This window comes from Eurosta solidaginis, chromosome 3 (genome assembly GCF_040869045.1).
Source record: "Eurosta solidaginis isolate ZX-2024a chromosome 3, ASM4086904v1, whole genome shotgun sequence".
In the NCBI taxonomy this organism is placed as follows: Eukaryota; Metazoa; Arthropoda; class Insecta; order Diptera; family Tephritidae; genus Eurosta; species Eurosta solidaginis.
In genome coordinates, this window is record NC_090321.1 from 130170213 (window position 1) to 130185807 (window position 15595).

General features: G+C 38.9%; 1 protein-coding gene across 9 annotated transcripts in view; it reads right to left on the minus strand.

The window, feature by feature from the left end:
* LOC137244275 (synaptic vesicle 2-related protein) overlaps positions 1 to 15595 on the minus strand; it is a 2198928-nt gene that overhangs the window by 1677478 nt on the left and 505855 nt on the right. For all 9 annotated transcript variants that reach the window (XR_010950874.1, XM_067773028.1, XM_067773020.1 and 6 more), the window contains one exon: positions 6186 to 6442. Coding sequence is in view for 8 of the 9 variants with exons in the window: in XM_067773028.1 (XP_067629129.1) it covers positions 6186 to 6442 (257 nt within the window). In the remaining variant the exon portion in view is untranslated. The remainder of the gene's footprint in view (positions 1 to 6185; positions 6443 to 15595) is intronic.

Consider the following 15595-nt stretch of genomic DNA (forward strand, 5'->3'; position numbering starts at 1 on the left):
TGCTTTACCTATTCCTGTCTCTATCTCTAGCCTTGGCAACGAATTGCCTATCTTCAATTCGCCAGGCACTCAACAAGAAACTTCAGGGGCTACCACAAGGTCTAAATCAGATGTTAATCAGGGGCATCCCCCACTACCTACATCTTTTACGACGGCGTTTGGAAATCAGCTGTTACGGCCCAACGTTTCAGAGGATATGACAACTTTGATGACTCCATCAACTCATAATTTACCAAGCCCTAATAATGCGGAAATAACGGTTGGAAGACAACTTATAGTTGTTCCTCCAAGAAAAGCTATCTTTGTATCCCGCTTGTCAAGTGATACAACTGCCGACGATATAAATTTTTTTATTTTATATCGTCAAAAATAAAGCCGAATGAACTGCATATAAGAAAATTTACATTTTACCATGATAGATGCATCTGTTCTTTCAAGATAGATATTTCTGCAGATTGTTTTGGATAAGTCTTTCTGGCCAGATGGAGCGTTAGCCCACGAATTTACGTATAGGTCTCGAAATGTCGCTCGCACTCCACGACCTATTCTTGCCCCAAAAAACTAGTTGTAGACCTTGGCATCAACATCTATTACCAGAATATGAGGGGCTTGAACACTAAACTAATAGATCTTTTTCTTAGCAGCTGAGACCTTACTTTTAAGGTACTGGCATTTACCGAAACCTGACTAAAACCTCATGTGCTCAACTCTGAAATTCTATGTAACAGATACGAAATTTTTAGAAAAGATCGTCAAAGTAAAGTCGGTGGTGGTGTCTTAATCGCCCTTGCTGTTTCGACAGGGGTGCACCATAATGAAAGGGGTGTTAGAGGCGTTGGTTCCACATTACAATTAAAGAGATGGTTGGTGTCATGTGGGCATACATTGCAAACGGGGCTTGTGTTTTTTTGCTTCATACGGCTGAGTTCTCAGGTGCGGTATTTCCTCAAAATGCTTACGGAGATGACTCCTTAAGTCCCTAGGCGGTGCGGGCTCATCGATCAGATGTGTGTTGGGATGCCCAGGTTTCTGGGTATTCAACAGGAACTGTTTGGTTAGCATCTCATTTCTCTCCCTGATGGGGAGTAATATCGCCTCATTATGTAGATGGTATTCTGGGGACATAAGAAGACAGTCCGTGGCGGTTCTGAGAGCAGTATTTTGGTAGGCCTGTAGCTTCTTCCAGTGGGTAGTTTTTAGGCTTGGCGACCATATAGGGGACGCGTAGCACGCAAACGGCTGGCCAATTACTTTTTGTGTGGTAATGTGCGTTTCTTTGTCTTTTCCCCAAGTACTGCCAGCAAGGGATTTGAGGATTTTATTACGGCTCTGGATTTTCGGAACAATTGTGGCTGCCTGCTCACCAAAATGCAGATCCTGATCAAACGTCACGCCCAAGATTTTGGGGTCTAGAACAGTCGGTAGCGTAGTGCCATCGACGTGGATGTGCAAAATGGTCGACATTTGGGACGTCCAAGTTGTGAATAGGGTCGCGGATGATTTAGGCGGTGATAACGCCAACGAAAAAACTGGAGAGATCAGGGAGGTAGCCGTTTATATTGTTGCAAAGCTCATCGATCTTTTGGTCCGGGCATGTGGCCATTATTGTGCAGTCATTGTCGCAAGAAACGATAGTAACTGCTTCTGGTGGCGAGGGTAGTTTTGATATGTAAAACTTAAACAAAAGTGGGGATAGGACACCACCCTGAGGCACCCCTTGTTTAATTCTTCTTGGCTTTGATATTTCGTTTCTGAATTGCACCGATGCCTGCCGACCACCAACATAATTTCCGGTCCACCTTTTAAGACATGGGGGAAGGGTAGACCCTTCCAAGTCTTGCAGTAACGTGCCATGGTTGACCGTATCAAAAGATTTTGATAGGTCTAGCGCTGCGAGTACTGGGATTCAGGCCGGTGGTGGTGTTATGGAGTTTTCTAAAGCCATGCTGATGACAGGCTAGCTGCAAATTTGTTTTGAAGATGGGGAGCAAAAAGGCTTCAAGCGTCTTGGCTACTGGCGATAGCAGAGATATCGGGCGATATGACTCTCTTATGTTAGCTGGTTTCCCAGGCTTTAGTAGCGGTACCACCTTGGCCATTTTCCATTTTTCGGGTATGACAAAGGTGGAAAGAGACAGGTTGAAGACATGTGCTAAATATTTGAAACCCTCTTTCCCTAGGCTTTTAAGCATCGGCATGGCTATGCCGTCTGGGCCCACTGCTTTGAATGGTTTAGCATGACCGATGGCATCTTAAACCTCTTTGGCGGTGATGGTAATTGGTGACGCGCTGAACCTATGTTTACGTGCGTGTCTGTTGGCCCTCCGTCTATTTTTGTCGACCGTAGAATGCATTATGTATTGTCGGCAGAAAGCGCTCGCGTATTTTTTCGCATCCAACAGCACCTTGTCGCCAGAGGCGATGGAAACTTTTTCATTGTGCCTAGACGGATTCGATAGGGACTTTACAGTGGACCAAAGTTTACCTACACCGGCAGAGAGGTTACAGCCGCTTAGGTGCTCTCCCATTTCGCCCGCCTGTGTTCATCCACAAGCAATCTGATGCGATGGTTTATATCCCTTATTTGGCGGTCCCCGGGATCGAGCTGCCTTATAAGGTCACGTTCTCTCGTTAAACTTACGGCCTCCGCCGGGAAGTGTGGCCGAATTTCGGTAATTCTACCGGCAGGAATGAAACGACCCGAGGTGGCCTCAATGACCTTGCGGCAAGCACGCTCCCCTTGCAGCAAAGCGGCTGTCTGTAAAGGATTTTTATTCGTCCGACTTTCCTTTTTTAAAATTAATGAAAGTGCGTTTTTCTGCTACGATGAAGTCGGCGCGACGCTCGAGCGAAATAAGTATAGGGAGGTGGTCGAATGTCAATGTTACCATCGGCTGCCAGTTGACGCAGTTTACGAGTTCTGCGCTCACGATTGAAATATCCGGCGAACTGTGACAGCTTCATACCATACGTATGGGGGCGTCTCCGTTTATAGTGCATGGTCCACTAACATCTCACCCCTACTGTCCGCAAGTTTGAATGCCATAGATCGTGATGGGCATTGGGCATGGGCGCCTAAGATAATGCGATTGTTTCCAGTGATTACGCCGCTGATATCAGGGCGGTATCCACTGGGGCAACAGGTGACAGGAGGGATGTAAATGTTGATGATTTCTAGATTTGCATCGCCTGACCGGACCGATAATCCTTGACGTTCTAAGACACTGTCCCTGCGGTCGATGTCGGCATCAAATATATGATATTGCACGGTGTGGTGTATGATAAATGCGAGGCCGCCTCCATTTCCGCTCTCGCGATCTTTTCTGTGGACATTATACCCAGAATAGGTCTGCAATGCGGATGTTGTGCCGCTTCATGAAGTCGACTGTCTCCGTGATCTTCCCAGTTAATCCATTACAGTTTAACTGCAGAATTCTGAAGTGCATAGGGGGAGACGTCGTCACTCTGGGAGTAAGTGACGGGTGACTACGCCTGGGTTGTGGAAGGCCAAAACGCGATTGCTGTTGAGGCCCTGGGACTAGACATCCTTGGGTAGGTATTGGGGTACCCGGTGTATTTGGGTATGCGACCTGGCAACATGGCGCAATGAAACCCGTCGGGGGGTTGCCGTCGCGGAGACCAGAACATCTAGGAAAGTGGCACCGTCAGGAGCTGCATTGGGCGGATGTCGCAAACGTATATATTCTGTGCTGGCAAATGGTGCAAAGGGAGGTAGGGACTAAGAGTCTTTTTCCCTCACCTACACAATTGCTGCCGGAAAAGAGGGGGAAGAAGACGGGGGCAGGGGCTGATGCCCGGAATTGCTCCCGACTCTACTACGGAGATTGTAGGTATGAGTGGGAGCAGCTATGGGAGTTGGTGGCGCCGTGGGGCGCGAGCAACAGCTGGTACTTTTTGTGGCTTGTTGAGCAGAGGGGCTGCTAGAAGGTAGCGGGGGGGGGGGGCTGAGGCGCACTCTACGGGACGTCCTAGGACGTGAACAGCAAGGAGCCACAAACGATTTATAAAAGTTACGTGGACGTCGGGTTTTGGGGTCTAGCCCATAACAACCTGTCCGATGCAACCATCCCTTGCACGAGACACACTCACAAGAGTATGGCCGTCCTAAAAATATTCTTTTCCAGCAGATGCAGCAAAACCATTTCTCGGGACCGGGGTCAGGCTTCGATATCTTCCCGGAGTAAGAAATATGGAGCAGTCCCGCTGCAAGGAGCTGCTGGGAGGATGACAATTTGTGGGAGGGACGTAACAAATTAAATGGGGTTACACTGAAATGGCAGCCTTGGTCGGGAAAAATCCCGAGTCGCTCCGGTACATAGAACCGACGGCCTTGGGAAGCGTAATTTAATCCCTGCTCCACACTTATTACCTGAAGATGTTTCATTGTACCTTCAGACCCTAACAGAGTTTTTACATACGGCCATGACTTAATTCCCACATGCTTTCTTAAAAATTGTGCAGCATTCATCTACAAACCTCTTACTGGTCTTTTTAACCTATATTTGAAGTATGGAATTTTCCCGACGGCATGGAAGGAATCCTTTCTCATCCCTTTCCATAAAAGTGGCATTAAGTCGTCCATTGAAAACTATCGTGGCATAGCTAGCAATCGTTACAAATCACCTAACATTTTCGATTTCAACATTAATTGCAAGTTCTCAGCATGGGTTTTGTAAGGGCAAATCACCCATAACTAATTTACTTGAGTTCACAACTCACATTTCGAAAGGGTTCAGAGAAAATCTTCACACCGACGTTATATACACCGATTTTAGTAAAGCATTCGATAAAGTATGCCACTCTTTACTTGTATATAAACTCGACAAGCTTGGGTTTCAACCTAGTCTCACTCGTTGGATTTCCTCATATCTCTGTGGCAGAACACAAAGAGTAATCTTTAAAAATATGTTTTCGAGTATCATTAGTGTCACCTCTGTTGTTCCTCAGGGCAGTCATCTTGGCCCGATTCTGTTTTTGCTACTTATAAGCGATATCTCTACAATTATAAAATATTCTAAAATCTTGAGGTATGCTGATGTAAAACTTTTTAAGACTTAAGAACGTTCTTACTTCAGACGGATTAAAATTGCTTAGGTGCTTGGTGCAATGTGAACCATATGCTGCTTAATCTTCAGAAATGTAAATTTATGTGTTTTTCGCGTAGGACTTTATAACCACCTTCTTACACAATTAACAACCAAAACCTTGAAAGTGTTAATTTTTTTGTAGACTTGGGAGTAAAAATGAACTGCAAACTTGGTTTCAACACTCATATAAGTGTCACTGTCAATAGAGCTAAAGGTGTCTTAGCATTTGTGAAAAGGGTGGGCAAAAGAGTTTAGCGACCCCTGCGTTACAAAAACCCTCTTCACAAAATTGGTTAGATCGATATTAGAGTATGGCTCAATAGTCTGGAATCCGCATTTTCAAGTCCATACTTAATTACTTAGGGGATCGAATCAATACAAAAACAGTTTTTACTATTTGCCTTAAGGAATTTTCAATGGGACTCTTCATTTAATCTTCCACCTTATACTAATCGATTAAAATTTATCAATCTTCCAACTCTTGCTAGTCGTAGAGAAATGCTTAGCGCAATATTTATAACAAAACTACTGAATGGATCGATTTCAAGACCATTTCTTCTGAACGAAGTGAACTTTAGTGTTCCCTGTCGCACTACGAGACACTACAAACCTCTTCTTTTAAAACAATGTAGAACGAATTTCGAACTTAACGAAGCTTTCCGATGTTTGTGCCAAGATTATAACTCTCACTCAAACACATTTGATATGTCGGACACCCTTTTTTCTACAAAAAAGACTGTCCTTATCTCTCTTAATCGTTAATGCTAATATATTTTGTTACACTTATAAATATGTAATAAAATTAATAAAGAAAAAAATAATAAACAGGATTAGCCTGGTGTCATAAGGCTACTTGAGGGCTTGAGGGCAGTGCGCTGCCACAACGTCCAATTATTATTATTTATTGTATTACATCACATTTACATATCACTATATGCATAATTTTGGGGGAAATAATCCAAAAGCGACCCATTTCCTCATTCATATTTCATTTCTACAAATAGTACTGTGAGATAGTAAGGTAGGAATACTCAATAAAATAAAATATTTGTAAAGCTTCTTAGGTTTATAACTCACCGATTTGCGACCGTAACGATCACTTAATTGAGTCCAAAAAGGAGGACTTATCAACATTCCTAGAAATACCATAGCTGTCATCATTGCTTTTTGGTATGTTAATATATTCCATTCACATTGTATTGTTGGGCCAATAATACTAAGAAGGGTAATTTCCATAGAGTCAGCCATCCAGCACAGCCCAACTAAAAGTGAAAGCTTAACGTGGAACCATCCAAACCCCAAGAGATTAACTACTTGTTGAACAGTGTATATATCTAAAACAAAGAAAACATAAAATTACTGCATTTTCCCTAAGAAAGCAGTATGACCATAAATCTAATTTTTAATATGAGAACAATGCTACGCTGAATTACTTTACTGTGGGTCGCGGCGCTCTTTCTCGAGTGTCGTGAAAAAGCTATTTCCTTTGCTTAAATAAAATAATTTTGATGCATGTTTCATATTATTTTTATTTATTTATTTTTAGTCATACATGACGACAGAGCACTTACAGACTAATGACAAAACTTTTTTTTTTTTGCTTAGTATAAATAATATATGTTAAGTGAAAAATATAAACTAGTATCGCCCGTGGTCGAAATTCGACCAACTTGTATTTTTTTCAACTCACTCTATGCATCCAGTGTTGGGGTAGTGCAATAATGCGTTAATAGTTGAGCAGTGAGTGGAAATATAGCAAACTGATCTATCTTACTTAAAGTTCTCATTAAAATTTTGAATTTGACCTAAGACGTTATAATCTTTGATTTTATTTTCTTAAATTTTCTACAAACTTTTCAAATGTAATTATAAGTTTTGGTGTGCAGCTCCTTAAAAAAAATATAACAAATATGTAAAATCAAATGAAATTTACACAGAATTGTGTTGAAATTACTTGAAATTGAATTGAAAATTTGCTTTTTATACACCACCCGGGAGATACGCAGTTGGCGCGCTACCGAAGTTAGTTTTGGGTGCTTGGTTCACCAGTAGGCCTATATCACCAATATCAACTACATATACATATATCGCCCATTTACTTCAATAGCGTCATAATTCAAAAAACACGAATTTTTAGTTAAGAACGAAGAAATGTGCTAAAGGAATTTAACTTATTTCACATCACCTGTTAGGCATGCAATCGGCGCTTTACTATTTATATGTATTTATAATTAATTAAATAAAATTATAATTAGGCATTAATTGTTATAAATGAATTTAGTTAGTTTCAACTAAAGTTAACTCATGATTTGTGATTTCATGTTTTCTTGAAAACAACTAAAATAAAAAAAAATAATCTGTTAAATAAAGACTTATGTATTTACGTGTAAGTAAAATTTCCCACAAAAAATGGGCCGTTCAAAAATTAATTCTATGCACTGCGGCTGATCAATACGAATCGATTCATATAACTTTTATATGATTTTACGTATGCTAAGTATGCGAAACAACCTGTCAATTGATTGTATGGAAATTTTGTTAGCGTATTAATATATAGATAGTGGGTAAAATACTGCCTATGCCATGATGCCGGTTGCCGTTTTCACCTAAAATCAAGGGACATTTTTTTTTCGTTTAATATACAACGTGAAATTTTCCGATTCAGTCAAGTTGCATTTAAATAATAATAAACTAAGTTGAAATAAACGAATATATAATAAAGTAAAATAAGAAATAAAATAAATTAGCATAAAAGACAATATAAAAAATTTAATGTTATATTTTTGTAAATTTTTGTTTTTTGTTCAGTATAAGGCGTACTTTATTTAGAATGAGGATTAAATCTGCAAATGCCAAAAGATTTTCGGGCAAATTTGCCATTAATTGTTATAAATGAATTTAGTTAGTTTCAACAAAAGTTAACTCATTATTTGTGATTTCATATTTTCTTGAAAACAACTAAAATAAAAAACAAATAATCTGTTAAATAAAGACATATGTCTTTACGTGTAAGTAAAATTTGCTACAAAAAATGGGCCGTTCAAAAATTAATTCTATGCACTGCGGCTGATTAATACGAATCGCTTCATATAACTTTTATATGACTTTACGTATGCTAAGTATGCGAAACAGCCTGTCAATTGATTGTATGGAAATTTTGTTAGCGTATTAATATATAGATAGTGGGTAAAATACTACCTATGCAATACGGCCGCCATGATGCCGGTTGCCGTTTTCAATAAAAACCAAGGGACGTTTTGTTTTCGTTTAATATACAACGTGAAATTTTCCGATTCAGCCAAGTTGCATTTAAATAATAATAAACTTAGTTGAAATAAACGAATATATAATAAAGTAAAATAAGAAATAAAATAAATTAGCATAAAAGACAACATAAAAAATTAAATGTTATATTTTTGTAAATTTTTTGTTTTTTGTTCAGTATAAGACGTACTTTATTTAAAATGAGGATTAAATCTGCAAATGCAAAAAAATTTTCGCGCAAATTTGCCATTAATTGTTATAAATGAATTTAGTTAGTTCCAACAAAAGTTAACTCATTATTTGTGATTTCATGTTTTCTTGAAAACAACTAAAATAAAAGACGAATAATCTGTTAAATAAAGACTTATGTATTTACGTGTAAGTAAAATTTGCCACAAAAAAATGGGCCGTTCAAAAATTAATTCTATTTAAGGTTTTTTGGTACGCTACAAATTATTTTGGAACAGTTTTTTAGGATTTTGGTAGAGGCTATTATAGGTAAGTGGCAACATTGGGCACCATATTTGTATGTACGTGAAACATTTGTGCTTTGGAATTTAGCAGGGAATCATAAAGGTTTAGGTCTTTGAAATTCGCATTAGAACACTTAGGTAATTGTTCCCAAAGATGGCGCGCTTGTGCACGAAAATTAATTTCGATATTTGTATGAATTTTTCGAATTTACAAAAAAATTTTTCTATTAATTATAAACAAATAGATTAATATTTGTTAACAAAAATAGGCCTATGCACTGCGGTTGATCAATACGAATCTATTCATATAACTTTTATATGATTTTACGTATGCTAAGTATGCGAAACAGCCTATCAATTGATTGTATGGAAATTTTGTTAGCGTATTAATATATAGATAGTGGGTAAAATACAGCCTATGCAATACGGCTGCCATGATGCCGGTTGCCATTTTCACCTAAAATCAAGGGACGTTTTTTTTCGTTTAATATACAACGTGAAATTTTCCGATTCAGTCAAGTTGCATTTAAATAATAATAAACTAAGTTGAAATATACGAATATATAATAAAGTAAAATAAGAAATAAAATAAATTAGCATAAAAGACAATATATTCAAAATTTAATGTTATATTTTTGAAAATTTTTTGTTTTTTGTTCAGTATAAGTCGTACTTTATTAAAAATGAGGATTAAATCTGCAAATGCAAAAATATTTTCGGCCAAATTTGTCATTAATTGTTATAAATGAATTTAGTTAGTTCCAACAAAAGTTAACTCATTATTTGTGATTTCATGTTTTCTTGAAAACAACTAAAATAAAAGACAAATAATCTGTTAAATAAAGACTTGTGTATTTACGTGTAAGTAAAATTTGCCACAAAAAAATGGGCCGTTCAAAAATTAATTCTATTTAAAGTTTTTTGGTAAGCTACAAATTATTTTGGAACAATTTTTTAGGATTTTGGTAGAGGCTATTATGTTAAGTGGCAACATTGGGCACCATATTTGTATGTACGTGAAACATTTGTGCTTTGGAATTTAGCAGGGAATCATAAAGGTTTAGGTCTTTGAAATTCGCACTAGAACACTTAGATAATTGTTCCCAAAGATGGCGCGCTTGTGCACGAAAATTAATTTCGATATTTGTATGAATTGTTCGAATTTACAAAAAACTTTATCTATTAATTATAAACAAATAGAGTAATATTTGTTAACAAAAATAGGTCCATGCATTGCGGTTGATCAATATGAATCTATTCATATAACTTTTACATGATTTTACGTATGCTAAGTATGCGAAACAGCCTGTCAATTGATTGTATGGAAATTTTGTTAGCGTATTAATATAAGTTTTACTGTTTCCTGGTAATCCATTAAAAGTCATTTGCAGTTTAGAATTTATTACAATAATACGTTTTATTCGTTGTCATGCCAAAAACTAACTGAACTTACATTCTAAAGTGCCTACTTAAAAACCCTGCACCTTAGTCTTGAAGGCAGCCAAAGCGACACAGACGCTTGCGTTCTTAATAGCTGCCAGCGTTGAGCTGCACCTGCTAGCGTGAGAATGGATATTCGCTGACACAGGCCAAATTGCTGTTTCATAGCACTGCTCATGTTATGCAATCGTTGTGGCTTATCCGTCAGCGTGAGAATGGATATTCGCTGACACAGGCCATGCGCGGACAGAATTATTGAGAAGCATTCGCTTGTGTTAACTTATATTCGCTGATACAGGCCATGCGCGAAAATTGTTGTTTCATAGCACTGCTCATGTTACGCAATCGTTGTGGCTTATCCGTCAGCGTGAGAATGGATATTCGCTGACACAGGCCATGCGCGGACAGAATTATTGAGAAGCATTAGCTTGTGTTAACTCCTCCCCTTCTAAGTGAAGGCCGTCCACGGACTTCTTAAAGTTATCAATGACATGCTGAAGGTCTTGGCATTGGCGTCTTTTCCTTCTCCTCTGCCATATTTTAACTAGAGTGTAACAAACGATAATCAATATAATGCTAGCGAAGCCTGATATTGTTGGCCCCGTCATAGTTCTTGATTCAATTTTTGCGATAAAGCGCAGATTTTCCATATTTATCCTGTGAAGGTATGGAAGACTCAATACTTCTTGATGGTTGGTGATATTAAGGAGAACGGTCGCCGCTGGCCCTGGTAATTTCTTTAACATGCCATTTCGGTTTACAAAGTTAGATCCGTTAACGTAAACTTCATCGTCGAAGGAAAGTAAATAAGTTCCCCTTTGATCACCCCGTTTTGATCAAAGCGGTGTTATCGTTTATAATGATAATGCCATCGTCAACCACAGTAATAGGTTCAAGGTTGCTAGGGCAAGTACTGCAGTTTGCAACATTATTCGAATACAGCTGTTGTGCGCATGTGGGATGCTGCAATCTTTTGCAAAAAGTTGTTGTGAGTGTTGTGTTGCAGTTCCCAATCGCCAAATTTTGATTCCCACAGTCAGCAACGTTGTTGTTGTTCCCACGGTGCAGGATAGTTCCATTGTGTTGAACAGGGAAAATAATAATTTTCTTACAAACTAATGTAGGTTTAGGATACTTTATTATGAAATGCAGAAGGCTCCCATCTAAAAGGGCTTTGATATATGATACCTCCATTAAGTCAGTAATTGTTGTATTTGTAGAGCGTGCCTCAAAAATATTTTTTACATCTTCCGAGTTTAGCATCAGGGGATTTATGATTCCTATCTTTGCAAGGGTTATGGTTGAAATTAAAGTCTCGATTTCGGTTATAAGGATTCTATTTCGCGCAAGCAGCGTTTCGTACAAATGATGAGTATCGATCTGTACAGCCTTTGCGTTTTTAATAACTTTGTTAACTGTTTCCGTTAGCTGGTTTAATTTTTCCTGTATGCTTGTGTTTATTTCTATCTGATGTCCCTCTGATTCTATTAGCTCTTGCTGCCGAAATTTTAAGTTTTCAAAGTCTTCGAAGTCGGGTGTTCCTGCAATCACCTTTAGAGCAGTACCTAAAATGTTAATACTCCTAGCCTGTCTATGGTGAATGTCCAGTGTTGTTAAAAGAACTTTTATGTGTGAAATGTCTGAGTCGAGTAGCATTCTCATATGGGATAAGGGGAAATGCGTTGTTAGTCCTTTCGTTTCTTCTGCTATTTCTCTATATACCGTAAGATTGGTGCTATGCTTAAGATAGCCGAAGTGTGTCCAAACTATTACCTCGACATCCTGGATCGGTATATAATCGGAAGTCGAGTAGTCCGTCAATTTTGCTATTGCCGTTTGGATGGAGAGCATCACAATGGGGATCCTGAAAGATGGGGGAAAATAACCTTCTTTTAATTTACCTTATAATATTGAAAGATATTCCACGGTTTTCATCTCAGGTTGTCCTTATGGACCACCCTCCCTTTTATGAGAACCGTGGTTCCTAGATCTGCCTCAACCCTTTCTTCGACATATAAAGGGGACAGTTTATTTCCCAGTCGTCTATTCGTCTTTACTAATACGCGTTCCCCTACGTCGAACACCCTATTCTGTCTGGAAGGGTTATTTCTTTCCAATTGTGCTTGTTGTGCTTTCGTTATTTTCATGGTTATCTCATTTCTCATGTCGGTTGGTGTAGCGTGAACTATATCAATCGGTTTTTCATTGGTCACCGAATCGTTCGGTTGTATTCAATTGTTGCCAGTAATATAAGGTCTGTGGCCTCGCAGATTTTTCTGTCCAATTTCAGACATCTGGCTATCTCCAAAAGTATAATATGGAGGCGTTCAACCTGCCCATTCGAGGTGCTATGAAGAGGTGGCGCGTTGACGATGTCAACATTGAAGCTATTTTTTAGTAACGAGGTTATCGTTTCAGAATTTAAAGAGGCCTCGTTATCGCAATAAACAGTCTTTGTCCCTGGGAATATATTCATTAGTTGAATAATTGGGTATTTTATATCTGAGATTGTTCGAGATGGTATAGGCTGTACCACAGCAAATTTCGAAAACTTGTCGAGACAGGTCAAAAAGTATTTTTTATCTGTTGAGAATATGTCAATGTGCAAAATTTCTCCGGTATAGGATGGGACCGGTGTTACACCATACTCCTGCTTTCGTGGGTGCCTATCGTATTTGGCCTTACTGCAGATCTTACAATTCGCGACCACTTCGTTTGCCAGTTTGGTCATTTTTGGGAAGTAATAATCACGAAGGATTTGCTTGACATTCTCCTGGGCAGCTCTGTGAGCTCGATTATGTTCGGCAAGAACAATCTCCCTCTGTTCGTCTTTATTTACAATGTCGGTCACCATATTTTTACAGTGCCAGAACTTTGTTGCCGGAAAGCACCTTATAAGTTCATGTTGTATGCTGGCCAGTATTGGCAAAGCGCAATGTATGGCGTTTACCACATTTGGGTTCGCAGCTGTTTTAATTTCTTCAATGAGATTATCTTTATTTATGAATTGAATAACATGACGAGTTTTCTCGCCGAAATATATAAAATTCCGTTTTACGTTCAAGTTGGCTTCCTCCAAAACAATTTGGTTTCGGAAACAATTTAGCGGTTTTTGGATGCTTCCACCGTATAAGATAGCGATATTTCGATATGAACTGTAGCTAAATCTGATTGACCTTCCTCTTCTAGAGTGTGGATGTTCTGTCGTGACAGAGCATCGGCAACATGGTTTTCTCTACCGGGTTTGTAAAAGATTTTAGCGTTGTGCTCGTCGATAAACGCTTTCCATCGTTTAATTTTCGCATTTGGGTTTCGGTCTGAAACCGCAAATGTCAGTGGCTGATGATCTGTAAAAATATTTAAATTCTTTACGCCATAGAGATAATTTCTAAGACTTTTTAAGGCCCAGAATATCGCGAGTAGCTCGCGCTCGTTAGTTGCGAAGTTTTGTTCACGATCTTTCAGAGTTCGTGAAATAAAGGTAATTGGCTTACCGTCCTGTGAGAGCACTGCCCCCAAACCCAAAGACGAGGCATCCGTCGTTAGATCAAATGACCTCCTGAAATCTGGGTAGAGTAACATGACGTCCTCTGATGTAAGGACCTCTTTTAATTCCACTTTTATTTTTTTTGATTGAGTGGCACTAACCTTGCCATTGTCTCCTTTCAGCATATCCGTTAGTGGTTTCGCTATTGAAGCAAAATCCTTTATAAAGCAACGGTAATAGCTTGCCAGACCCAGAAATGATCTAACGTTGAAAAGAGTGGAGGGTTTCTCATATTTGTGAATAGCATCTATCTTGCTAGGGCTTGTTTTAATGCCTCCTCTAGATACTACGAAGCCCAAGTATTCAACGTCCTCTTTAAAAAATTGCGATTTTTCGCGAGAAACCCTCATATTAGCCTCATGTAACCTTTTTAAGACCCACTCAATATGTTCGACATGCTCCTCTTCGGTTTCTGAAAATATAATAACGTCATCGACGTAAACGTAGCAGTATTTCCCTCTTTGTTCCCTTAGTACGTCGTCGATCGCCCTTTGAAAAGTGCTGGGTGCATTCTTCAGACCGAAGGGAAGCCTGCAGAACTCATATTTCCCATTACTTACTGAGAAAGCGGTCTTTTCCCTATCGGCATCCGCCAACGTTATTTGATGAAATCCTGATTTTAGGTCAAGCGTTGTAAAATACCTGGCCTTTCCTAGATTTGATAGTATAACCGTTACGTTCGGGATGGGATATTTGTCGTCGATAGTTTTTTTGTTCATTTCTGAAGTCTATGACAAGTCGTTTTTTTACATTTCCTTGTGCGTCCGTTCCTTTTTTTATCAACAACCCAGATTGGGTTGTTATATGGTGACCGAGACGGTCTGATGATACCGTTCTTCAGTAAATCGCGAATTTCAGTATTCACGAATTCTGCTACGCCCATAGGATAGGGGTATAGCTTGGAATAAACCGGATCGTCACTCTCGGTGCGAATAGTGGCGACTCTGTTTGTGTTAAATGGGAGTGCCTCGTTGGGGTCAGAGAAAACTTTCAATAAATTTTTTACCATTCTTTGAAATTTCACCCTCACAATTTCGGGAACCTCTATGTCCTCTACTCGTGTGAAATTTACATTAACACACTTTAAAAATTGTATACCCTCTTAACCAACATTGGTTATTATTTTTTTTGACTTTAAATCTATAGTCGTGTCTGCCTGCGTAAGCAAATCCAGACCTATTATTCCGTCGAACGTTGAAAGAGAAGGAAGAATAAAGAAGGTACTATTTATGTTAAAAAGGTTTATCGCGCATTTTTCTTTAATGTTAGTAAAACCATGAATTGATTTTACCAAGAAAGACTTTTCGACCGGTGTAATGTGCCTAAGGAATTTTAAGGGTTTTATATAATTTTTAGATGCACCCGTATCTATTAGTAATTTTATTTTCTTCCCTGCAACTATTCTTTCAATGAACGGTAGCAGGGAGTTCTGTCTAAAAAATTTATCTGGTCGGGATCGTTAAGGTCGCCCTCGATTGCTGATGTTTCCGCGTTTGCCACATCACTATAGGTGGAATCTTCCAGATTAGAAGTGGAATTTCCGCTTGAAAGGCAGTTTATTCGTTGTTGCTTTGGTCCTGTAAATTTTCCAGAGCCATTGTTTGGCCTTTTCACTGCCTGCGGATATTTTTGATTTGGATTACTTTGGTATCGATAAGAGCCAGTGTTTTCCTGCCTTGCAGTAGGTTGACGGAAGCGTTGTGACGTGTCGACATCCATCGGTTCTACCTTATCCAGTTTCTGGGGACTCTTGTTGTTGAAGT